Source organism: Amblyomma americanum, chromosome 4 (assembly GCF_052857255.1).
Source record: "Amblyomma americanum isolate KBUSLIRL-KWMA chromosome 4, ASM5285725v1, whole genome shotgun sequence".
Lineage (NCBI taxonomy): Eukaryota > Metazoa > Arthropoda > Arachnida > Ixodida > Ixodidae > Amblyomma > Amblyomma americanum.
The window spans coordinates 174,401,386-174,427,655 of NC_135500.1; the positions used below are offsets into that span (position 1 = coordinate 174,401,386).

Consider the following 26,270-nt stretch of genomic DNA (forward strand, 5'->3'; position numbering starts at 1 on the left):
CCTGCGGCCCAACTGCAACTACACCCAGACAAAACCACTCGCGCAGACATGCGTGCAGTGCTAGATGCAGAAGTCCGAGTGATGAAGCCCGAGCCAGAAACCAAAGTGTTCGCAGGATTGCTCATCCTGCTCACTTCGCTTCTTTGCGGTCAGTGATACCTTCAACTTCACTTCGAGATCTTTTCATATGGTGTACTGAGACAGTGGGACTCATTCAGATAATTAGTTTTTGCGGAGTACTAGGCGTTGTGCTTAACGGCGTCTTTGGCGAATTCGAATCAGCTAATAAAGCAGAGCGTGGTAAATTTTCGTCATTAAAGGTCGAATGAAGGGGCTTTAGAATTCTATGTGCTATAGCGAGACGAATCTGTGAAACTTGCAGGTAAATCAGGCGAAATCTTTTAGCGCAAGCATTTGAAATCGTGACGCAATCGCCGACTAAACCAGCGTCGACGATCAGGCTTCTCTGCAGTGTACAGCGACTGGTAGAGACCGCAATGATGACGTCACATACGGCGGCGCTACGTTTCCAGGGTCGAAACGCTTGTTTCAATGAAGAAAACAAATGCCGTCGAAGGTGGAGCTCGCGAAGCAGTGTTTCGTGGCATCGGGTGACGCCCGGCAGCATGTAGGTGAAGGCAAAATTATTTTGAGACTAGGAAGAAAATTTAAGTAGAAAGGGTCCCGGCTTGGGCAACTGGGTACAACGGGCTAATGTAGGCGAAGACAGCGGACATCTGAAATTTCGCCAACTGTGACGTCACCATTAGCTTCCCCGCACTCATAAAGCGCAGTGAGGAGAAGCCTGAACATAGCCGCTATTTTAATCAGTGATCACGTCACCTTTTCAAATGCTATCGGATAACTAATTTGTACGCTTTACCTAGAAGCTTCATAGACTTTATTTCTTGCATAAAGTCGAATTACAAAACGAAACATTTCACCTTCTCTTTAAAGCTGTTTCTAGTGAAAATAACGCAATATGGGACGAATTTGAAATTGTGAAATTGTGTTCCCGTGAAATTGTGTTCCCAAAACAGACTTCTCGAAGCAGTTCTTCAAGTCCTGAGGCCTGAAAAATATTACGAACAGCATTCATATAAAATAATATTCCTCCTCTTACTGACTTCGTAACAACGAGGGTGTACTGTGTGCTGAATTTTGTGTTCAGCCTTTATTCACTGCATATTGTTTGCTTGGAATGGAAAAGAGAGAATAAGGGACATTATGGAAGTGGTAAGCGAATGCGTCTACTTATGACAGGTAGTTGCCGCTGATCCGGATAATGAGAGGGAAATAACTAGAATGATAACAATGGGGTGGATCGCATATGGCAGGTTCTCTCAGATCATGAATGGCTGTTTACCAGTATCCCTCAAGAGAAAAGTGTACAACAGCTGTATCTTACCCGTACTTGCCTACGGGGCAGAAACGTGGAGGCTAACGGAAAATGTTCAGAAAAGAAAAATAATTGGTGTAACGTGAAGAGAACGGAAGCGGTACAGCGGGTGAGGGAACAAACGCGTGTTGATGACATCCTAGTCGAAATTTAGAGGAAGAAATTGGTTTGGGTAGTGCATGTAATGCGAATGAAAGGTAACCGCTGGTCCTTAAGGGTAACGGAGTGGATTCCAAGGGAAGGCAAGCGTAGCAGGGGTCGGCAGAAGGTTACGTGGGCGGATGAGACTAGGAAGATTGCAGGCATAGAGCGGGCGCAGCTGGCAAAGGAGAGGGTTAATCAGAGAGACATGGGAGAGGCCTTTGCCCTGCAGTGGGTGTAGTAAGCCGGATAATGATGATGATGATGGTGATGACGATGATGTCTTATTTTGCCAACGGGTACAATACTGCTGTGAAGCGACGAACACAGACTTGGATGGCTCAGAAGATCTGTGTTTGCACGTGCCCAAGTCTGCAACATTTCTTGGATGCGAGCCTTATCTGCGTAGCAAGTGCTGCAGTGTGCGAGAAATAAGGTACAAGCGCTGCACACAATTTTTTCCACCTTTGTGTGACGTTCTGAATGGCAGCCTATGCGTCGAGGCAATTTGTTTCTCCCTCTGGAGTCTGGTGAAGCTGGCCTTTGTGCACTTATCTGTATATCAACTTATTTCGCGTCTTTTTTACTTTCTCGAAAAGGCAGACCACCCTGTCTTCGCAGCTGTGCTTAACACGCGACTTAATTCCCATTTGCATTTTCTGTTTGCACCTATTGGGTATGGCTATGAAGGAGCTTTGTAGGCTTTCGCTCAGTTAGAGAAGTTGCTGACACGTTCGATTTCTTCAGTGTTTGCCTTTCTTTACAATGTATGGCCTCACTTGAAGGCTGGTGGTAAACGTTCTAATCGAGTGTATACATCATGCATCCATCTACTGGCAGCCTTAAAGGGCAATTACCCCCCCTTTTTAAAACTCTGCTTCATTCGTGGATTCAAATCTGTGTAGGGGGTCAATTATCGGTACCGCATGGTACTACGTAATTGGAACTCAGGCTGCTGCTGAGACACATGCCAAACACTCCGTCCCCCTACAACCCACCCACCCACCTACCCATTCACCTAATGACTCCCTTCAAAGAGGCAGGAGGACTGCAGCAGCAACGATGACACCTCGGCTGTACGGCTAAGGCAGGCGTCAAGCTATAGGTCTTTGAAGATGTTGTAGTAACGCTGACTTCTTGTCGTTGTGGAGCCCTTGGTGCATCTAAGCCTTACGACAGTCTTATGAGCTTAGACTTCGCTATATAGATGTGCTTGCGTGCAACGAGGATAGGAGATTGATCGCATCACTGTGACACCGCTGTTGTTTTCTTGGCACCGGCAAGGAGAACCGTTCCTTTTTTGTTGTCTTCATTTATATATGTTCAAAACCTATTTTTTTGTTACAACTTCATCGAGTCACCGAAGAATAACGTCAAACTATGACATCAAAAGCAGACCCAACAATCGCGGTGATGAGACAAATGGATGTAAAACAGACCATTAACTTCTTTGGACGTTTGTTTCAGGCAAGCAAGCAGTTATCGCCTGCAGCACGGCAGAAGTAGGCATAGTTGGCGATGACGATTTCGATATATATGAAAAATTATGCTACTATAGCAGGCACGGGAACTCTTGCACCTGCAGGCCCGGATACATCATCAATGGAACGCGATGCAGAGGTAAGACACACACAGTGTGTCGTTTGCAACACTATGTCGTTTGCAACATTGCTTGCTTTATGCCTAAGGATTAGAATTTTGTCGATTATTCACTTAGAGTAAACCCTCTTTGTTCCTGATCGAACAGATTGCTCTGACATTAAAGAATTCAGGGAGACTAATGCGTGTAGTTAGGCTAAAGGTACCGCTGCAGATCAAGCATTAGATTAGCGGAGGGTAACAGAAACAACGAAATTTGTCGTGACTGTTGCACCTCACTGATATTTATTTGAATTACCTGAGCTAGCAGAATTACGCAACGCCTGCACTATGCGTTGTAATGCGCTAAACCCAGTGAGAGCGGCACTGCATGTGTGCGCGCAGTATGTCTTTTTGCGCCTTCTCGTGACATTCGTGAATGCCATCTCCGCAGGAATCAATGCCACACAACTTCGTCTTGCCCTCGCAGCTTTCATCGTGCTTACCATCACCCTCTCCCTGAGAGTAAAGTGCGGTGCTGCTGCGAGTTCCCCTCCCTTCGCAACCTTCACCCTTCTCCGCGAACGGCCGCGATTGCGTCTCGAGCAGTCGTGTATACGTTACAGAGAAGAAGTAACCGATCACGATTACATACCTCATCTGAAATGCCGCTGATTTCAGTGGTCAGTTAAAGCCTTCAAAAAGTACCTGAACAATTACAAACGAGTGGCCGATTACTATGATATTATATTATCCTTGGCACTTTTATTAGCATAAGACTAATTATGCGTCGATTATATAGAATGAGCCGGTGTGGCGTCCTTGATCTTTTGTCTGTTGAAGTTCTTGTGCTGTTAATCTTCACCTGCAGCTGGTTTTCTAATTTCTCGTCGATATGTTTTCGACGTTTCCTTGCGAGACTTAAGCAAGGAAGCTGAATTCTTCTTAGGAGTAAGCGCTCGGGTGAGGGCAGAGTTGTAACGTATAGTGCATAACTTGCGCACCAGCTCATAGTTACGCAAAGCATCTCGCTTCGTTGTTTTTACCCTATGCGGGGACGAGTCTCAAGCTCACTAAACGTGACATACTGCTATGCTGTCCTGAAGAAATGCGAACCGCGGAAAATGGGGCAGTCAAATACAGGCATTTGAGCTTGCATGTCCGGAAATCCTTGCACGGGGCTTTTCCGTGGCTTTTCTCGCTATGGCGAACGAACATCCCGCGCGCAGCCCACCCACCCATTCGGTGGGCAGGTGAGCAGCCTGCCCACCGTGTCAGGTGGCAACTCAATTAAAGGGGCTCTGAAACACCTTCCGAGGAGAGTACATTAACTCACCTAATCACTGCACTGTGTTGCCATGAATACCACAGCCAAATAATACTCTTCTACACGCAGCACACGACCCACAATCACGCGTCAAAATTGGCGAGCCCTCCCCGGCGACTTTTTCATGCTCGCACCCTCCCCCGTGCCCCGCATCTGCGTAGAAAAGGTGAGAGGTGGCCATTGGTTAGATTCTTTCAGACGTCAGGCAGCTACCGTGGCCGCGGCCAATAAGCCGCTGAGCTCCGGCGTGTCGAAGCTTCGCTCCCAGGTGGGGGGTGGGGAAGGGGGGGGGGGGGGGGGGTCGGCGGAGGAGCTCTTACCTTCCAGAGTGCAAAAAGTGGCGAGAGGAGAGGGAAAGGCGCGAAGAAGCTGAAATTCGAGTTTTAACTACAGATAGCTCAGCTTCTACAAAGCGCATTTAAAAGAATCCTTGCTGGAAACTATTTGTGAAGCTGCGTGCTTCAATATCCCGGGCATGCCGCAACTTTATTAAAGCCCCCTTCACAGCCCCTTTAATCCTAAGAGGCTGCTCGTGAAAAGCAACCTGAGTCGCAGCCGAACTCAGGAAACCCAAGTCCCATTCATTACACCACCTTCCTTTAACGGGCAGCGGCGCATCGCTTGACCGCTGCACCACTAGGCCAGGAGTGGTAGGAAGACTCCCAGGAGTCTCTGAATTTAGAGGATGACCAATTCCGCATATATAAACATTAACCCTTTATCGCTATTCGAACAACTGCCATCCATGAACACTGGGTCTGAGCACCGGAACCGAAGTGAAAACCGAACTGCTATCGCACCAAATTCACATTTAGCCTAACTACGCAAATCGACCATCATTTTTAATAGAAATTAAGTGACTACTTGTAATCGATTACTGAAAACAATAATCTGATTACTAAGAACGTTGCCACTAGCAAAATGTTATCAATTCCTGACGAAAAAGCTTGGTAGAAAATGTGAATTTATTACCGTAGTCCAAAATTTGTAACGCGTTACGCACAATTCTGCCTGTCTCGAGGGACGTCGCAAATGCAGCTCTGGACGTATAAGGAATATAATATGCGCCCACGTACGCAGGTGACAAGAAATGGCGCCTTGTGCTTGTTCTTCCTTTGTTAGATGTCGAGGAACCGATGGCTACGTTCTGTCCTGATGACATTGTTGTCTACCACAAGACGCCGACAGTGAACGTCAGCTGGGAGGAACCAACGTTTGTGGCAAGTAATTTCCACCTTGTGTGTCCGTCTGTCGCCACTGGGTGTCGTTACTTGCGCGTTTCGCCTTGCGCGGCGGATAAAGTACCTCTATACAGATGCGAGGCTTGGCGCTGCCGTCCACAGGAGCGTACCTTCGCGCCGGTCGCATAATGAGGTGTGCTTCTCCGCCTATTCGGAGCGTTTTGCGGCTAGTACCTTTACAGAAAGCACACCCCGAATGGTCTTGTAGCTGAAGCCTGTTGTTGCAGCAGTTGTAGTTGTCGAAGTCCACATGCAAAGCCAAGAGAGAAGAAGAATAGAGAGAATGGAAGAGACTATATATATGCTACGATGAAAAACTTACTCGACTGCTGATAACATAAGTAAAGAGTTGAAGTACACTCGAACAAACTTTTATTTACCAACGGTTTCGGACGGTGGTCCGTCCTTCATCAGGGTAAGATAATTTCCACAAGCACTTACCGAGTTTTAAATATTTGCTCTGGAGATGAGTGCTTGGAAGGAGCGTTCATAAACGATAACTTATGCCGCCGCTGTGGCTTTGTGGTTATGGCGTTCGGCTGCTGGCCCGAAAGACGCGGGTTCGATCCCGGCCGCCGCGGTCGAATTTCGATGGAGGCGAAATTCTAGAGGCCCATGTGCTGTGCGATGTCAGTGCACGTTAAAGAGCCCCAGGTGGTCGAAATATCCGGAGCCCTCCACTACGGCGTCCTTCATAGCCTGAATCGCTTTGGGATTAAACCCCCATAAACCTTAAACCAAACCAAACGATAACTTATGTTGTGCACATTTAACATGTCATACTGAATATCTAATTTTATAAACTGCAGGCTTGGCACTAGGCCTGCTCTAGGGCAACACCATACGCAGTTCTGCTTACAAGGAAGCAGTCGAAACACAGACTTGACAGGCTGCGTGACAGTTGCTTTCCTCGTGATGAAAATATTCCAAGAGAAACGAGGAGGAATCGCCGAGCCTACAGGTGACGGCGTAACTTGTGGATAACCCTAACCGGATAATAAGGAGCTCGATTCGGAAGTGCTTCAACTATGCAACTCAGATAACCGTCATATAAACACGCTTTGAAAAAAAAAAATAGACGGCAACTTGCACTGAACAACTGCACGAACTTGCACACAGAAGCCCGATCTGATCAATCCTAGAATACGGATGCGTCTTCACCAGTCCTCCTAATGCTATAAGTGTAAAAAATAGAAATCAGTCAAAAAGAAAGGATGTCAGTTCAATATTTCACTTGTATAAAATGTTTCGCCTTCCTCTCATCTTTTTGATCTAGGACTCGCTTCATCTGCCTCACATCGTCGAATTGATTGTTCAAAGCTCTCCCGCACGTTATTTAGCGCTCCGCGATTTAACTTTTTCTTAAGTATTCAAACTTTTCTAATACATCGTCATTACGAAGCTATTAAGAGCTAAACATTCCGCCTTTAAATCTTCGTACTGTCTTGTTCAAATAGTTTTCTTTTCGCGCACTACAGAAATTACAAACTCACTTCCTGGCCCTACTCGCACTCAGCCCATAAAGAAATTTTTAGATCGTGCGATTCGTAGCTGACCTGCTCTTACTGTGCGTTTCCCAGTGCTTTCGCTGTTTCTCAAACGCAGCTGATTTTTAGGACTTGTTCGTGCAACGTCCATCAACTACGCTGTCAAGTGAACATATCAGAAGCTGCCCATTCCATTCTTTATTTCTTTTTTTTGTAACGTGTTTTGATCCACCATTGTGCGTTTTAATCTCTTCCTGCCACAGCTTCATACTAGGCAGCAGTATATGAAAATAAATGAACAACCCACTTATTATCGACCGTCTCAATAACAATATTGAGCCAGCCTAGGAGCAATCGCTTCGTCACGGCATCGGCAAAAGCACGACCTGAGCGAGATTCATCTCTGCCTATGCGACGTTCGCAGGACAACGGTCCCGGAGAAGTGAAGGTCGTCGCCGACACGGAGCCGGGCAGCGCCTTCATCTGGGGACCTCCGACCACCGTCACCTACCGGGCCACGGATGCCGCGGGCAACACGGCCATCTGCTCGTTCAAGGTTGTCGTAAGAAGTGAGAGGAATCACGCACCATATCCACAATACCTGGTGCCAGACATGATCACGAACGGCAGTTTTTTCGAGCTTGCGGCCAGTGAGCGAGGAGGGCTCGGCGAAATGCAGGCACTATATGCCCCCTTTGTGTCCAATTCCGGGGAGCAATGTCACCTATGTCTTGTACACATCACGGGCTGGAGAGAAAAATGTATCTAAACTTTTGTTTCCTGACAGATTGTTTTTCAGGCTGCGGAAGTGCTGATCATATGCCGTCGTTGAAGGCGTTCATTGGCAAATCTGCCACGTCACCTATTTCAGACAGGCCTTCCGCGTTACTCTACTTATCCATATACCTTCCCCCATGCTCCCTCCCTAAACTTATAACGGTGCGAGGAACATGTTTCCTTTGAATGCATCCACAGACCCTAGTGCATCATAGCCTCAATACAGTAAGGCACAGTTGGCACACGTGAAGGGGGGCGGGGGGGCGTAAGTTATGAGAAAGTTACCACGGGCTCAGGACCAGTCTGCCGGGTCAAATACTTTGGAAACGAAGAGACTTACTGGTGGCGTAAAGAAAAAAAAACGGAGGTTTTTGGACATTAACAATGATAATCTGAATCTATGCCTTCATATTTTTATCCGCGTATAATTAACGTACCTGCCCTTCTGTTACATCATTTCACTCTGTCTCTCTCTGACTTAGTGCAAAAAAATGTTATTCTTTGAAACTCGATAATTTTGTAGTGAACACTTGTGTAGGAATTCTTTGAGCAATATACGGCTGCTGCAGTGGCTCAGTAGTAATGGCACTCGGCTGATGACCCAAAAGGCACGGGTAAAAGATCCCGGGCGCGGCGATCGAATTTCGATGGAGGCGAAATTCTAGATGGATGTGCACTGTGCAATGTCAGTGCACGTTAAAGAGCTCCAGGTGGTCGAAATTTCCGGAGCCCTTCACTGCGGCGTCCCGCACAGCCTGAGTCGATTTGGGACGTTAAACCTCCGTAAACCATCAACCAGTATTCGAGCTACAGAACTCACAGCAGCTAAATAAGAAAACCTGACATCAAAAGTTTCAGTACAGGTGAATATTTTGCGCCTTTATCAAGTTTGTAAGAAGTCTCTTTTGTAGAATAATGGCATAAAATAGAATCATATAAAAGTGGTCAGTTTCCTTTGCTTCAGACGCCGGTTTACCTCAGGAAGTACTGATAATTATTCTATTGCGCAGCTATGGGCTCTGACAAATGTTGATAAAATGGTGAAATTTGCTGTAACATTCCCTGTAAAGTATTGGGAACTTAGGAAAAAATAAAAATAAGGCAAACTCTGCTTCCAATTGTTACCAGATATAATTTGATTTACAACGGCAGTAGGTTTCGTGCTTTATTCGGCGAACGCCAGGTGACGCCATTTCTCTGTTTGAAGTGTGTAAATATAGAACTCTGGCAACGACAGACCATTCCTGCCATCTGACCCGTTCTTAACCTCACGACGGTCTTCTGGCAGAAGCGATTGACGTGAATACTGACCGGTAAATGCAGGCGGACCGCTCCGAGACGGTGGCCGCCACCTAAGGCCCTCCGTCAACGTGCAAGAGGCTCCACCTGGGAAAACGGTTGCGGAAGGACTGAGGAGGTCCTAACTTGAATCTTACAAAGTATAAATCCTCGTCTTAGATGCAAGGTTGGAGCCTTGACGCCGCTATACGAAGAGCACAGAGAACCGACCGAATCTCGACCCTCATTGCAAACAATGCAAGATGGTCGAAAATAATCCCAGACTCTGCACTGCCGTATGCCTCCTGTGCCGGGTGTATATTCCTGGCATGTGAAAAATAATTTATGATTATCTCAATGCTGCACAGAGATTCAACCCAGAGGCGAACCATTCGCTTCGTCTAGCCTGGATGTAAAGCTGGGAAAGTAAATGAAGGGTCGAGTGGCGCTTACCCTACCGTGGCAAGCTAACGAAGAGGAATGAGCGAGGTAAGCCTAGCTGCAGCTGGGCTTGCCTGGGTATACTGAAAGGCTGAGCACGAGCCTTTCAATATGCGCACAATTTCGGGTAACATGCAAACTATGTCATTAATTCGCTCTTGCTTCTCCTCTGTAAGTTTTAGGAATCGACGAGCTTAAAGAGGTCGAATGTTTGAAACTTGCAGGTAAAGCGTGCGAAGTCCTTTTGGGCTAACATTTAAAATGGTGACGCAATCGTCCATTAAACTCGCAACGGTATTTAAGCTTCTCCGCAGCGCACAGCGCCAACAAGGAGGGGAGGGGGGTGCACGATGACGTCATCGAAGGTACCTGTACATTTGTAACGCATAAACGCTTGCTTTGAAAGAAAAAAAAAACGAGCGCCACCGAACGCAAATGTCGCCGAGCGTTGTTTCGCATCATCCAACGAGGCATGGTAGGGCGTGGGTGAAGGCAGCGGTAATTTGAAGTTTTACCTTCCGTGACGTCACATCGAGCTTCTCCGCAATCCTTCAGTGTTTTGAGAAGAAGCATAAAATTCAATTGTCGATTACGTCGTTATTTCAAATGCTAGCGCAAAAACACTTTGCGTGCTTTACCTACAGCCTCTATTAATTTGACTCTATGTATAGATTTGACTCTATAGATTTGAGTATCGCGGAATTATCAAAAAGTGGTGCAGTTTCTTTTTATGCAAATAGGTGGCAAGAAATTTCACCTTACGCTCGTTATTTTCTTCTCGGATGCTGAAGGACCGGTAGCTGTGTTTTGTCCAGACGACATTGTTATCCGCCACGGGAGCCGGACATTGAAAGTGACTTGGAAGGAACCAACGTTAGTGGTAAGTGGACGTCCATTTTCCCCTTGCGTGTCCTGCTGTGATCGCTGAGTGTCGTTACTTACATGTTTTACACCCACTCGTATCGGCTGCATAAAAAAGGCGTACGGCGATAGCACTTGACAGTCTTATCTGACGGATTGCTGTATAGAAAAATCTGTATGCGCAGCTGGAATGAAAACAAACCGGAAAAAAAGAAAGCGACATCGACACGCCGGAACTTCATATGAATATCCCACACCAGAGTTCCTTCCCCCCATTTTGCGCAATATACATCAGGCATGTACATCCGCCTTCAAAACTCTGCCGAAAAAATAATAATTTGAATTCAAGGACTATTGCTTGAAATATAATGGTGCACTGAGTAATTCGCACAACCAAACCTAGGCTGCATATACCTTTTCGGGGATGCATAGGGAGATGGTAATGAAATTAAGTTTTTTTTTTTTTTTGCTCAGTGGCATACTCGCTCTGTCCACCTTACAATAACACGTCAACGCATGAGCGTATTCCTGGAGTAGGTTAATAAAGGAGTAGCACGGATAAGACTGCAACTTTTTAATGCCAAAAGCCCCATGTGTCTCTTATAAAGGGGATGACAGTTTGGGCGTGACAGCTGCTCACTGCGTTCTTCTTTTATTCGTTCCATTTACTTCCACGAGGTAACTATGAACAGGAAGTCGCCGAGCATACAACACGAGTACAAAATGTTGATCTTGACAAAATGGCAGATGTAGAGAAATGGAAAGTGAATCGAGCACACTCTTATGTAAGCCCACTAAAGCACATTAGACTTGCGTAACATACATCACACTGAGTATGAATACACAACCACGCCGTGCCTTGAAACAACCCAATGGCTTATCTTTGCCTCTGCGGAACTTTCGCCGTAAACATTAAACTTTGACCTCCAGACCCATCACTCCAGTAAAAAAAAAAAAAAAAAAACATGTCACGAAATGGATATCAAAAGGGAGTTTGCATAGACAGGTAGCGTGATACTTACGAGCTATGCGTTGCAAGCATAGATAATGTGGCCAGCCAGGGAGCCTGAAGGTCATGATTGAACATAGGTGCTTGATCGGCATAGCTGGACATGCAGGGTGCGGCAGTGAGTGCTTATAAAACTTATTCAGTGTCCCGTTATATGCGAGGAAGAAATCTCTTTTACTAGAACACTGTATCTCGGTAGGCGCCATATCATATATACGTGTGCTTCCGTAAGGCCATACAGTAATTCGCGCAAGATTTTAACAGAACAGCTACAAGGTTCGCTCTAGAGTAAAAAAAACTAAACTTATGTAAGTGTGCCTTAGTCGCAATTCCGAATAGAAATGGACGGTAACTTGCACTTCAGGACGGCGCCTAGAATAAACCTCTTAATTCGCACTGACCGAAGCAATAACAATGTAATCACTATCGAGTACAGCCCGTGACGCCACGACGTGTCAGCATCGCCTGCGTGAGATTCTTGTATGCCCATGTAATGTGCGCAGAAAAACGGCCCCGGGAAAGTGAAGGTCGTCGCCGAAAAGGAGCCAGGCTGCACCTTCAGTTAGGGTCCCCCAACCACCGTCACCTACCGGGCACCGGAAGAAGACGGCAACACGGCCACATGCTCGTTTAATGCCATCGTTAAACGTAAGAGGACGGACGCAACAGTTCCGTAATAAGTGTCGCCATACGTAGCCGGGAACGATAGTTTGCCCAAGCTAGGGGCCATTCGGCAGCGGAGTGCCGGTGAGCTGGAATTGCACCTTGCACTTTTTTGGCTGCCAATCTATAAAGCTCGCTCCCGTTATTGTTCTCTTTCTTTTTATTGCTTCCGCTCTCTTGTAATGCAAAGTTATTTATTTATTTAATTATTTATTTATTTATTTTCCAATCAAATCCTCCACCATTCTTTTATCCAAAAGATCGGTACAGGCGTGCTAGCATACAAATGAGGGTACCAAAGTCAGGGATTGCACGGGGACCCTCAGCTAAACAGACAGAATGTCGCTAATATTGACAAAGGAAAACAAAGCAAATACAAGATAACAGAATACACATAGGAACTACAAAGGAAAAGAAAACATGAACACGCAAAAAATATTCACCCATCAAATCAAGTTCTAAGAGCAAGCCCTTCAGTACTTCGTTAAAACGATGCTGTCAGGACGACTACTCTAATGATTTTAAATAGAACAGCAAAGAATTCTAATATCAAACGGTTGCAAATGATTATTGTACCATAATTAGCGTAAACTTTCGGGAGTAGAAAAATGTTTTGAATGGGAAAATGAATGCAGTTATTGTTAAATAATTATCCGGGGTGAATGAATTGGTAATAAATAGATTTATCGAGTATATTGAAAACATAACACCTAATGACTACTTAAATATGTAGTGAACTAATAATATCCGACTGCTTTGAAGTAAGGAACTAATATTCGCAGAGCAATATGATCAAATGCAAAATAGAGTGGTAACAATGTGTGCTGAGGAAAATATTTTCGAGCTTTAGACTGACATAATAAAGAATAAAGAGCAGCGGTCCGAGAACTGGCCCCTGTGGCATTTATTCGCTAAGTATTTTAGTTTCAGAAAAACCAGCAGATACGCGCGTTGCTTCCGGTCGCGCAAGTAATCTTTCAAAAGCCTTAGAGGAGGGCCAAACATGCTATGTACGTTTTGGGTCTATGAAATGAAAGTGAATGATCAGTCGTGTAAAATTGGTGAAATCTAAAGGCACGCATCCAACATATCTACCACCATCAGCAAACTATATAATTTAAAGTGAAGCTGAAAAGATCATTAGAATTCGACGAGTTAAAATCAGTCGAACGTGTGAAGCTTGCAGATAAAACAAGCGAAGCATTTTCGTGCTAGCATTTTAAATCGTGAATTTATCGCTCGCCGAATAAAGCCACATCAGCATTCAGGACAGCTAAAAGAACATCCACATCACAATTTTAAGACAGGGACGAAGAAAAGACGGACCCTACGGCGCAGTTTTTTTGTCGCAGAAAGAAACGGTGTATATAAGAAGAGTGGGCGGGAAAACATGGGGAACAGCTGCTGAGTTTGCTACGGGCACAAGCTAACAAAGGCGAAAAAAGACACCGAGACAACGGTGCTGCGTCTGCGCACAATCGAAAATGCCCGGAAAGAGCAAACGGGTAAAGTCGCTAAGCGGCAGACGAAACATGAAAGCGACTGACAACGGCATAAAAAGAAGATGCAATAAAATACCCAAAAGGGGCGTTAAAAGGATAGAAATTAAGGGGAATTAAAAAAACAACAAGGCCAAAAAGGGCAAATAGAAAGCTAAAAGGCGGAATCAGAGGCCTAAAAACTTGTAAAAAGTCAAAATAAAACCAGCATGACCGAATTACTCAAATGGCATCTGGCTCAAATAATTTAGTTCATCTTCTGTTAGAGCAATCGAGGGAGTGCTAAAACGGTCTTGTCCTAGTTTCAAAATCTAGGCGTCTTCTATGATTTCACGAGTGATTTTCTGTGCAAGGATTTCTCGCGAGAACAGCACACTCATAAAACAAAAGCTGTCAGGAACGGGAGGTACACTTTAAGCAGTGCACTCCTAAGTTAGTCTTTGCAGTGCTAGAAACATTATTAGTGTGTTCCATTAGCCGGTGCTCTACCATATGAGCACCCAATAAACATCTATACCCACGAGAGCAGCAGATTGGGCAGCCGTCGCCGTAGCTCAGTTGATAGAGCACCGGACGCGATATTCGGAGGTCGTGGGTTAGGATCCCACCGGCGGCATGGTTGTTTTTTCTGCTGCTTTATAAGTAATTTTCTTTAAGCGATAGATTAATCGAAGTCTTATTATCCCACTGATCAGCACTACACATTAAAAAAGAAATTAAACATTCCCCTACGCACCTTGGTTTCGGTGACTGTTGGCTCTCTTCACAAGTTTATCAAACGAGCCCCTCATTTCCTTAACTTTGTCTGCTATATACATATATATAATGCCGAAAGCGGCCGCACTGATGCCGATCGCTCATAGAGACTTCAGGGCGCGAATAAGTAGCATGCCAGGTATCACACCGTCATGGCACTCTTGCACGATTCCCGACTTGGGAGGACAGCGTCACCAGATATCTTCTCTGTTTCTGCGTTTTGTCGGTAAGACAGACCGATAGAATTCGTATAAAAAATTAAGATGTTAGCATCGCAGCCTGCTCCAGAAGAGAGAGCAGTCATTGAAGTTCACTTGCTTGTTCAGACAAGGCTCTCTTCCGGCGTGTCGGGTGCGCGCTAAGGACCTGTGCAGGCAGAAGCGTAGACCGAAGTGAAAAAGCACACTCCGCGCGGATTGCTCGCAGGGAACAAATTCATGCAAGCAGCGGACAGACCTACCAAACTTCTGCACGGTGCGCAGTGAGCTTTTAACTGCGAGAGTTTTGCGCCTGCAGATAGAGAATAAAAAGAATGAAGATAAAAGCATTGCTCACTGTCTTTTCCTTTTCTGAACCGTTTTCTGAGAATTCATTACGGGAGCATAAAGTCACCATCTCTCTCAAGTGTTGCTCGTTATTTTTTTTTTCATTATGCGCAGCTTACTCGTGCTCTTACATTGCCCCACCAAAGAATGGGTGCGTTGCATGCGACTTGAAGACCGATCGGCAATTCTGCAGCGTCTATTGCGACAAAGGCTATGACTTCGTCTTCAAGCCCGAACCTCTCTATCGCTGCAAGCAAACCCCTGAAGGCGGACAGTGGAGCACTTTCTCGAGAAGGAGGATTAGGTTCCCGTGGCCAGACTGCGCAAGTAAGAATAAATTGTGTTTTTATCTTCAGACACATCTGCGTGGAATTATAGAGCAATAAATCAATAAATGAGATTTTTATTTCAGTTTGCACATACAACGTACAAACTGGGGATGGCGAGGAAAAGCAGTGACTAATTCACATTTTTAAGGGGCCTCGTCACCCTATACAATTAAGCGGCACGCCCAAGGCAGAAAAGCTTTGCACAAATGTATGCAACGCTATGTGCACTTCAAAAGAACAAAACCGACAGAAACAAGTACTTTTCGTCATGGCGACAGGAATCACTGCAACAATTAACAAGTTTTAAAAAGCATACAGAAAATACAAAAAATATAGAAGTATAAAGACGTCTTTTTCGTCACCGTTCCAACACAGTTCAAGGAAGAATGGAGCAAAGGAAGTGACGGCAGTGTATGGGGATATTTTTGTTTTTAATGCCTTAGCATTTATTGGCGCGCCGTCGCTGTTCAAGAATGTGCAACGGCATCCATTTGTTTCTAGTCCAAAAGAGTGTGTGCAAAGAGAAGGATGGCAAGAAAAATTCAATTCAAAATTGCTTTTGAGGAAATGAAAGGCACAGTAACTGCCTCGCTTCTCGACGCACACCTGAACCGCGCCTACAGGGAAAGAATACAGGAGGTAGTGAATGAAAGAAGTGAGGATGAGGCATGAATGGGACAGCGAACGCTGACGGTGCAAGAGGCGAGGGGGTCGACTGATTGCCGGCTAAACGCAATATGGCGGCGCATGAAACAAAGACCGGCATCTTCTTTCACTCCCTCTTTTATCCCTTCCCTTACGGCACGGTTCAGGTGTCCTCCGATATGTGAGACAGATACTGCGCCATTTCTTTTCCCCAAAAAACAATTATTATTATTATTATTATTATTATTATTATTATTATTATTATTATTATTATTATTATTATTATTTCTTTCTATCTCTCTTTTATCCCTTCCCTTACGGCGCGGTTCAGGTGTCCGCCGAGATAAGTGAGACAGATACTGTGCCATTTCCTTTCGCCAAAAACCAATTTTCAATTTTCACCTTTGCCAGCAGCGTGACCGGGGCGTTCTTTGCGTGCCTTCTGCGTCATAGAAGGTCTATAGGATTTGTATTGCCTGTAGACTGTTTTCTAGGATCTTTCTATAATCGACACCTATTTTTTGAGTGCGGGCCTCATAAGCTGCGCGACACCGCCATTACTTCGAAACAGTGATAACCCGTCCTTTTCGGTAAGGACGTCACGGGTTTCAATCAATTGGCGGGAAGTTTTGTAAATCCAATTTTCTCGCTGATAAATGTGTCTTTTCCTGCCGTACCAACGTCAGAATAGCCGGAAAGATCCAGAGCTTCAATTTTTGCTTCCAGCAGTAATTGTAGGGTTGTTTCCACATTGCCTCTTTAAGTGCTGGCTCTGGAACTCCGCTCAGTCCGCTGCACGGCGAAGTCCTCGAGGCGTGCTTTTGACGAGCCGTAACGCGTAACGGGCGGAGCTGTCACGTGTCGGTTGATATCGCCAGTCTGTATATAAGCCAGCCCTGTTACAAGCCTAACCTGCAAAATCGCATTGCAAAGGGAGGCTGCACGTCGATTTTTGCGGTACTTTTATACTATTTGCCTTTATTTAGTTTCGAGCTGTTTGTTTTCGTATCTAATAGGAGCTGTGGAAAGGCACCAGCACCAGTTCGTCTTAGACAGGTAAACGTTATCGAGCCCTTGCCTTTTGCTTTCTGCTAGCATGTGCTTTGATACTTGCAAAATGTTCCAAACTTTAAGGGCCCATTTTATGTCACTATGCTGCGTCGTTTCCCATTCAGAGCGTTGTGGATGTCTTATATCGTTTTCCAGAAGAACAGATATCGCAACTCTTATGAATAGTACGCGTATTTTTTTCACTGGCCGGTACTATGGTGCTACCAACAACTTTATTCGCGTCACTCGTGCACTTATGCCGTAGGTGCGCCAGGCGCTCCCTTATGATGCAGCCGAATGAGTGGAGAGACAATGGGCCTTATGCGTCGTGGAGGAGGACACGTCGACGCCGCAAATTGCAATATCACTGTACTGCAAAGATAAAGTAATGTTACCTGAGTTACTGCGCTTTGAGGCTCTTAAAAGCGCCGATAGTCTCGAATTTTCGGATTTTATGTGGGAGCAGACACACGTGTGATATTTATACAGTTGCGACATTTCATTCTAGACAAAAACTAAGGCCTTATGTTTTTTTGCGTAAATTCGCAAGAGGTGCATCATAGGATCCGAAAAACTTGCTTAGAAACTTTTGACCAACTTCACTAACCTCTTCTCATCGGGCAATCTCTCTTTCTTACTGCAGCGCCGTCAAGGAGTAGGAATACAGGCTCGACCATCGACTTAACGTTCGCAACCAACTCCTGTATTACAACTCATGAACGCAAGGCAGAGCTGCGGAAAAAGGTTTCACGAGACTGTGATCCAGAGGCTGGCCCGATATCCAGGCTTCTGCGAAGCCTCTCGGGGCTTCTCGTTGGACAACGTGACCCTCGACTGCGAGGATACAAGACACTTGCCAAAAAGATCCCCGCGTTCACCGCAGGGACCTCAGAGACCGCCCCCACTCCGTCAGGAGGCAGGCCGCCGCTGGTGCTTTCCTTTCTATTTAAAAGACCACTGTCACATTTGGCGTTAAATTTCCCGCTGCAGCCGCCTCGCAGACTTAAGGGAAACTCACTCAAGAAAGAGTGTTTCTTATCGTTTTATACTGAAGATTTATTTAATGCGTCTGGTTTGCTTAGTGTAATATATGTGTTTAGAAGAATTCCCCAGTTGCGGAGATCCCACAGTCTGTACTCAGCTCTTGCGTGGGACAACTGCGGGAGTTGATCAATGGGGCAGCGTTGACCTGGCGAGACGTCGGGGTTCCGGGACTCCGATATTCACAGAGGCAGAGACGGGCCGAGGATGAGAAAGCCTTATAATGGTTTATTCTCATAGCGGAACTGAAAAGGAGAGCTTACGAGCTTTTATACGCTCTCACGACGCCTAGGAAAGTTAATCATTCGGGGGAAGACACGTCCGACAAAATTATAAGATCACGTGACGCTGGTCGCCGGCCCACGAAGCCCCGTCCCTTCGCACAGACATGTCTGGATATAGTCTGGGAGAGGCTTGTGTGCCGCGAGCTTGCTGACCTCGGCGTCTGTGTCCATGCGCGGCCACCGACGGGGAAAGGGTTCTGGCTTACAATACGGGCTCCATGGGCTCTGCCATACTGTTCGCAGGACTGTCGTGTGCACCTCGGGCTAGCATGGCGTAAGCGGGAGCGGAACTGGTTCCCTACAGTCTAAAGAGGAGGCATTTCGGCAACTCCATCGCCCGACGCAAAGGTCTGTTCTTTGTGATTAAGCCCAAATGCCCCGAAGAGGTTTCTGGTACCTCAAAAGGCTCCAGCCATTAATTCGCGCCATTTCTGGTGTGGCAGTCGAAATGGTTGCCGAAGCTGATGCGAAGAAAGCATTATATCGTCCAGTTTTGACTTTCCGTTAGTGATCGGACGATCCCGTTCTTGAAAAACGCAACACCCCCAAGTCTAGGGAGTAACTACTCATTCGCATCCATCCAAGTGCAGCCCTGTGGCTAAGGGTCTGCTCCGGAAAAAGCAGATTTTCACACTTGCTGTACCGTGGGCTGAGGAATGAGTCAGGTAAGAGGCGTCAGCGCGGCGTCGACTCCCGGCGCTGTCGTTGCGGCGGTGGCGGCGACGAAGGGATCTCTTCCCTGCGTTGCGGGAAGGAGGGATATGTTCCCACCTAGCCGACAAGCAGCTTCGGCTGGGTCTACGCTAACCGGACGGCGCCAGCGGGAAACAAATACTGCCCTCTTTTGAGAACGGTGGCGGCAACTAGTGGGAGTAGTTTTTCCCACGGGTCACTGCGAACAGAAGACAACGACCTCACTAAACTGGGCACGCTTCCTTCAAGTCGACCTTTCATCGCTACCGGAAAACTGTCCCTCGCGGCCGAAACAACTGATGCCTTCTGTGGTGCGCGGCTCCCGAAGCCTGCACGAGTGCCGCACTGACTGGACAGTACTTAATGAACTACGTTTCACCAGATATACGGACCTGGGAACATAGGACATTATTTAAGCCGGACGGCATGTGTAAAATCTGTTTACTTCTCTTTCCTCCCTGTTTTCGGGTACGGATCCCTACTTTTGTAAATATTTAGGACAAATCCTGTTATCTTCGCCTTAAATCCGTCTCCAGCCGACCCCCGGTTCCTGATCCGAGCCCGTCCACGCACCCGCCGCGGTGGCTCAGTGGTTAGGGCGCTCGGCTACTGATCCGGAGTTCCCGGGTTCGAACCCGACCGCGGCGGCTGCGTTTTTATGGATGCAAAACGATAAGGCGCCCGTGTGCTGTGCGATGTCAGTGCACGTTAAAGATCCCCAGGTGGTCAAAATTTATACCGGAGCCCTCCACTACGGCAACTCTCTCTCCCTTTCTTCTTTCACTCCCTCCTTTATCCCATCCTTTACGGCGCGATTCAGGTGTCCAACGATATATGAGACAGATAATGATCTATTTCCTTTCCCCCCAAACCAATTATTATTATTATTAGCCCGTCCACGCAAAAAGGACCACGGCAACGGTTTGTAGCACCCGGTCCCCCACCACATTTACTGCGAACTATACTTATTAAACATCTCCCCGAAAACATGCACCCCACCTACCACGAAACCCACCACAGAGCTCGCGCACGGGCGCTCCACAAACACTATAGCATGGAACCGGATGCCGTTTGGGTGGATGCCGCATGCACAGGCGAGGACGCGGTTGTAGCCATCACGAACCCCTCCCTACAACCGATTGCTACCCTTCACATATCCCCCACTGCCACTTCGGACGAGGCTGAAGAGGCCGCTATTGCCCTAGCCATCACGCGCACGGAGGCCCGGTATATACTATCGGACTCTTAATACTGAATTTCGCGCGCGGGAGAGTTCACGTCCCTGCATTTCGCATATTGAACTGCCTCGCCGCACACTCGCCGCGCCACATGGAACTCATAAGGGTGCCTGCCCACTCCGAGAATCCCGGAAACGAGGCTGCCAACGCTTTAGCCCGAGGTTCTCTCAACCGGGCACCGGCGGCATCCGATCTGTGGTTCTCACGGGAGCGCATGCATTCCTTCAGTGAACTGACGCGGGCCTGCAAAGCCGAGCGTCGTATGTACCCCCCACTCCATCCCTCCCTCAACAATTATCATCAGACACTTTGGAGGCGGCTCCAAACACGCACCTTACCCTCCCCTTATATACGCTCGCGCTATCACCAAGTCCACACAAACCCCTCCTGTACCCTCTGCCACCACCCCAAAGCCACTCTCGATCATATCCTTGTCCTCTGCCCGGCGGATCCTCCCCCGCGGGGCCTGGAGCACCTTACCACTTCGGAGGCTTGGGAGACCCTACTGCGCTACGAGGACCCGGCCAAGCAAGCCATCGCCACAGGCCGTGCTGCCAGCGTCATGAGCCTCCGGGACATGAACGTTTGAGTGCAGTGGGGCCGTGCGGGGGCCCAAGGACCTGCGCGTCGTAAACTCCTCTTATGCAATAAAGTATCCACCACCACCACCACCACCTCTCACTAAAGCTAGCAGTTAGACCAGCGTGGAAATTCACATGAATACTACATTGAAAAAAAAGGCCGCCACCGTCTGGAAGACATTGAAGTAACGAGCGTTAGCGGAGCGATTGACGCCTAGCGCCATCTATTACAGAAATTACGATGCACGTCTACCCGTTTTCGAGTTACACCGCCTCAAGATACGTCCCAAACGAAATTCCCTTCGTTCGGGGGTTCAAGGTGGGCCTAGAATTTGGCTTTCTATGCAATATGGTAGCGCTTCAATTAAGAAATAGATTTATACAATGTTTACCTATTGTTTAATTGTGGTTTTATTTGTGTACGACAAATTATAGGGTTTTATTTGCATACAACTGTCCCGAGATGGGTGCCCCCTGTCAGGGTATATATATATATATATATATATATATATATATATATATATATATATATATATATATATATATATATATATATATATATATATATATATATATATATATATATATATATATATATATATATATATATAGCGGAACGAATGTGAAGGCGCATGCTATGCTATGCTATGGCTCATATTTGGTTTCAGGTCTGCAGCGGGTCCTTTGACCTAAGGTATTTGGAATATGGCGGAGTTCTTGGTTTGAAGCACTCTTGCACGGATCGGCCCGTGACGTAATAGCGCGGCGCGTGTTTTCTTTCACTCTTTGTTCTCCTATCCTTTAATAATAATAATTCGTTTTTTGGGGAAAGGATATGGCGCAGTATCTGTCTCATATATCGTTGGACACCTGAACCGCGCCATAAGGGAAGGGATAAGGAAGGGAGTGAAAGAGGAAAGGGAGAAGGAGGTGCAATAGTGGAAGGCTCCGGACTAATTTCGACCACCTGGGAATCCTTTACCCCTCCTACTTTCAGCACGCGGCAGCGAGCGTGGCTCGGCTTGAGCCAGTAGGCAGGCCCGTGTTCATTCCTTTTCCTTCTTCCTCTCAGAAACATCAGTCAGTCAATGTAGATGCATAGCGGTCCCGTAAGGCGACAGTTTTTGCTATCCGTTACAGGATATTGTTGGGGTGGGGAGGTGAGGGGGAAAAGAGATGAAAGGACCGCCATCTTGGATTCGAGAAACCGAAATTGTGCCGCCATTTCGACCCCTCTCGTCATACCCGCATAGTTCCGCCATATTCGACCATGGCGTCATCATTGGAGTGCGGCAGGTGGTTGTTTCTACAATGCCATTGTAGATGGCGCTAAAAGTATCAATCCGAAATGTGCTGTTTTCTAGTTGCTGTACACGGTTAAAATCGTTTCCAGCATTGGGTATACAACTAAAAAATTTTAAAATGGCCTAACAGTCTATGTGGGCGCGCGCTTGCGAGCGTGCGTGCGCACAACGAAGATAGGAAGAGGCAGCGTGGTGGAGGGCTCCAAAATTATTTCGACGACCTTGGGATCTTTATCGCGCACTGACATCACTCAGCACACAGGCGCCTTTGCGATTCGCCTCCGTCGAAATGCTGCTGCCGAGGCGCGCTTGCTCCTGGGTCTTTTGACTCTGTCCACGCGCGTATTGTTGCGTATGAAATGAAATGAATTGTTTGGACCCAGGTAGCGTTATGAAGGTAAGAGTAGAAAAGAGGAGGCCGGAGACAGGGTAAGACAGTCGGCGGCCCGTCCAGCAGCCAAAAGAGCTCGCCAGCGCAGTGCCCTAGTGTGTGTCGTCATGGCCACTTTAACCATGGAACACGTCGAACAACGAGCCCTCAACGCATTCCACCCGAAACCAAAGATTTTCCTCGGGTATGTCGACGACTGCTTCGCCGTCACCAAAAGATCTGAGACTCAAAATTTCCTTCGTCATTTAAACTCCGTAGAACCTGACATTCAGTTCACGCTAGAGGCGGAACAAGAAAACTCCCTGTCGTTTTTGGACGTCCTCGTGTCCCGAAATGACAATACTCTTCAATTCTCCGTATACCGCAAACCAACTCACTCAAGCCGGTATCTCCACTTCTCTTCCAACCACCCGACAGTCCATAAAGCATCAGTGGTGAAGACGCTGTTCAGAAGAGTTGAGACACACTGCAGCACAGATCTTGACAGAAAAAAAAAAAGAACAAAGCACGATATTCCAAGAACTCATCATGAACGGCTACCCAAAAGAATTTATTTAAAAAACCATTCGACGTCAAAAGCACAACATTCGCCAAGAAATCAACGCGCGAAGACCAACGCCCCCACCAAAATACTTCACTTTACCTTATGTCGGAGGTGTCAGCGAAACCATCGCCCGAATCCTGAAAAAATCAGGTCTCCAGGTTGCGCACAAGCCCACAAACACCGTTGCGCTTTGCCTACCTGTTCCCAAAGACCGGCCGCCGAGAGAAAGAGCCCAAGGCATTGTCTACAAAATTCCATGCGCCGACTGCGACGCAAGCTACATCGGCGAAACCAAAAATTTCAAAGAAACAATTCGGCAACATAAAAACGACGTCCGCAAATTCGCAAGAGAGCGCAATCCAGTAGCCAAACATTCCAAGGACTCCGACCATAGAATCAACTTCGAAGAAACCCGCATCCTCGGAACCGAAACAAATTACCACAAAAGGCTCCTTCTGGAATCCTGGCATATCCAAACCACCCGGAACAACATCTACCGCACGAAAGGAAACCTGCCCCCAGTATATGCCCAGGGACTTCGCTCTTCAACTCAACGACATAAAGTCGCCATTCACCACCTCCCTGCAGTGCGCCAGCGTGATTAACAGCATAAACCCCCTCTCCCCCTCCCCCGCGCCTTTCGCATCACAGCTGTCGTTTTCTTCACCATCCCCCCCCCCCCCCCCCCCCGCTCCCCTCTATACTTAAAAGACGCTAGCTACTGCCCTCAGCCACCCCTGATGAAGGAGCCGAGTCGGCTTCGAAACGTTGGGTTAAAGTTAAAATTGTTGGTTGGAGATGCGCAGTTTATTATATGCATATTATGCGAAAAAACAAAACAAAAAGGAATATGTATAGATATTGAGCAATTAGGAATACAACAATAGCTCTCTCACTCTTCTCTGTATTTCACTTCGCTACCCTTTTCCTTCTGATTCATATTATTTATTTTAGCTATAAGCCACTAATAAGAAGAGAAATGACGGCATAAGCTAATTATACAGGGACTTACGTTTTTACATGCCGAGTTTTAAAAAATTCCTGTGCTTAAAATACTGGCCTAATCGAGAGCAAACACCGCTGACAAGGTAGAATATTATTGCCTAAGTTGTTTGAGATCTAAATAAATCGGTACTTGCCTGTATTTGGTGGAATTAGTGAGAAACTGCTTTCGGCTACGAGAACAGTGTTTGCAGACGCGAACGAGGCAGCCGGTCTAGGGTGCCTACAGTAAGGAAAAATCTGCACTCATGATATTTAATGAAGAGGGCGGCGAGCATAGAATACAGGAGTTCATGCTAGAAGTAGTGGATGAGTACAAGTGTCTTGGGGTGTGGATAAATAACAGTGCTGAGTATCTGGCAGAGCATGAAAAATATGTAATGAATAAAGCTGGTAGGAATGCAGCTGTCATGAAGAATAGGGCACTGTGGAATTATAATAGGTATGAAGTGGTAAGATGGATCTGGAAAGGGGTGACGGTCCCTAGCCTGACTTTCGGTAATGCGGTCCTGTGCATGAGACCAGATGTTCAAGCAAGGTTAGAAATTAAACAACGGGGAGCAGGGAGGTTAGCATTGGGAGCACATGGCAATACACCAAATCAGGGGGTACAGGGTGATATGGGATGGGCGTCTTTCAAGAGCAGAGAGGCTAGCAGTAAGATAGCATTTGAGGAACGATTGAGAAAAATGGGGGAAAAGCAGTGGGCTAGGAAAGTTTTCAGATACCTGTGTATAAAGAATGTTGACACGAAATGGAGAAAGCGAACTAGAAAATTGACAAGCAAATATCTGGACAGCAGTAAGGGGGCAAATCAGCAATTATCGGTTAAGAAAAAGGTTAAAGAAACAGAGAGAGCTCTGTGGAAAACAGGGATGCTGACGAAATCGGCACTGGGAACATACCGGACCTTTAAACAGGAAATTGTCAAAGAAAATTTCTATGATAATTGTAGGGGAAGCTCTTTGTTGTTGGACGCCAGGACTGGAGTTTTGCGGACTAAGACGTATAGAGTCAGGTACCACGAGATGGACAGGTTGTGCATTGCGTGCGGGGAGCAGGAGGAATACTTTTCTGTAAAGAGCTTCACCCTACAGTGGAAAGCAGCGGGGCTGAATTACCCAAGGCATTGGGGTTTAAGGATAGAGAAAGAAAGAAGATTTTAAGCGGGTAGAAGTAACCAAGCGAAGGTTATATGATTGGTGGCTAAAAGCAAGACAGTAGTAAAATTTCACAAGTCATGGCTAGGTGGCTTGAGCTACTGCCCGATTTAAAGGGTTCCGCCGTATTCATCCATCCACCTATCCATCCCAAGTTGGTCTCACAGGGTGCGTCATCTGGCGGACGGCGAGGCAAACGACGTCCTAGCTCCGTGGGTGGGAGAGAAACGCGCTTCAAGAGCTTCGATACGTGAGCACAGTCAATAGGGACGCTTTTTGATGTGTTTGCACGCAAAGGTACATCACCGGGATAGACAGCCTGGAGGAATGGACGCAAACCCTATCTGAGGACATATCCAACGCTACAACAAAGACCGCGCGGACGACGGAAGAACCCAATCCAGACGCCAAAATGCTACATATGCTCGAGGCGTAAGGCAGTCTATACAAGCGTTGGCTCAAAGCCCAAGCACCACCATAGGCTATAATTACGTCTGGCCCAGCTCAGCAAGGAAAAGGAAGAGTATGTACAAAAATTGAGTAGAGAGCATTGGCATCAAACGTGCGACTGGCAACAGCCAGCAGACGTCGTCTGCTAACATTCGCTTAATACCTGTATACAAAGAATGTTGACACGAAATGGAGAAAGCGAACTAGAAAATTGACAAGCAAATATCTGGACAGCAGTAAGGAGGCAAATCAGCAATTATCGGTTAAGAAAAAGGTTAAAGAAACAGAGAGAGGTCTGTGGAAAACAGGGATGCTGACGAAATCGGCACTGGGAACATACCGGACCTTTAAACAAGAAATTGTCAAAGAAAATATCTATGATAATTGTAGGGGAGGCTCTTTGTTGTTTGAGGCCAGGACTGGAGTTTTGCGGACTAAGACGTATAGAGTCAGGTACCAGGAGATAGACACTTTGTGCATTGCGTGCGGAGAGGAGGAGGAAACGGCTGAACACTTCATACTTTTCTGTAAAGGGCTTCACCCTACAGTGGAAAGC

General features: G+C 46.7%; 1 protein-coding gene across 8 annotated transcripts; it reads left to right on the forward strand.

Moving 5' to 3' along the window:
* Positions 1-21,308, forward strand: LOC144128679 (sushi, von Willebrand factor type A, EGF and pentraxin domain-containing protein 1-like). Of its 8 annotated transcripts, none has more exons than XR_013313814.1 (8): positions 1-148; positions 3,008-3,160; positions 5,568-5,665; positions 7,598-7,742; positions 10,461-10,549; positions 12,043-12,187; positions 15,117-15,329; positions 17,670-21,308. XR_013313814.1 is itself a non-coding variant. In XM_077662273.1 (8 exons), the coding sequence occupies exons 1-8, from the start codon at positions 49-51 to the stop codon at positions 18,194-18,196; spliced, it is 1,419 nt and encodes a 472-aa protein (XP_077518399.1). In that variant the 5' UTR covers positions 1-48; the 3' UTR covers positions 18,197-21,308. The 8 variants fall into 8 exon arrangements, 7 of the variants coding, with proteins under 7 accessions (XP_077518399.1, XP_077518403.1, XP_077518400.1 ...); XM_077662273.1 differs by lacking the exon at positions 12,043-12,187 and adding an exon at positions 9,274-9,367; XM_077662277.1 differs by lacking the exon at positions 17,670-21,308 and adding an exon at positions 9,274-9,367 and having other exon boundaries at positions 15,117-15,255.
* Positions 21,309-26,270: the final 4,962 nt, after the last annotated feature.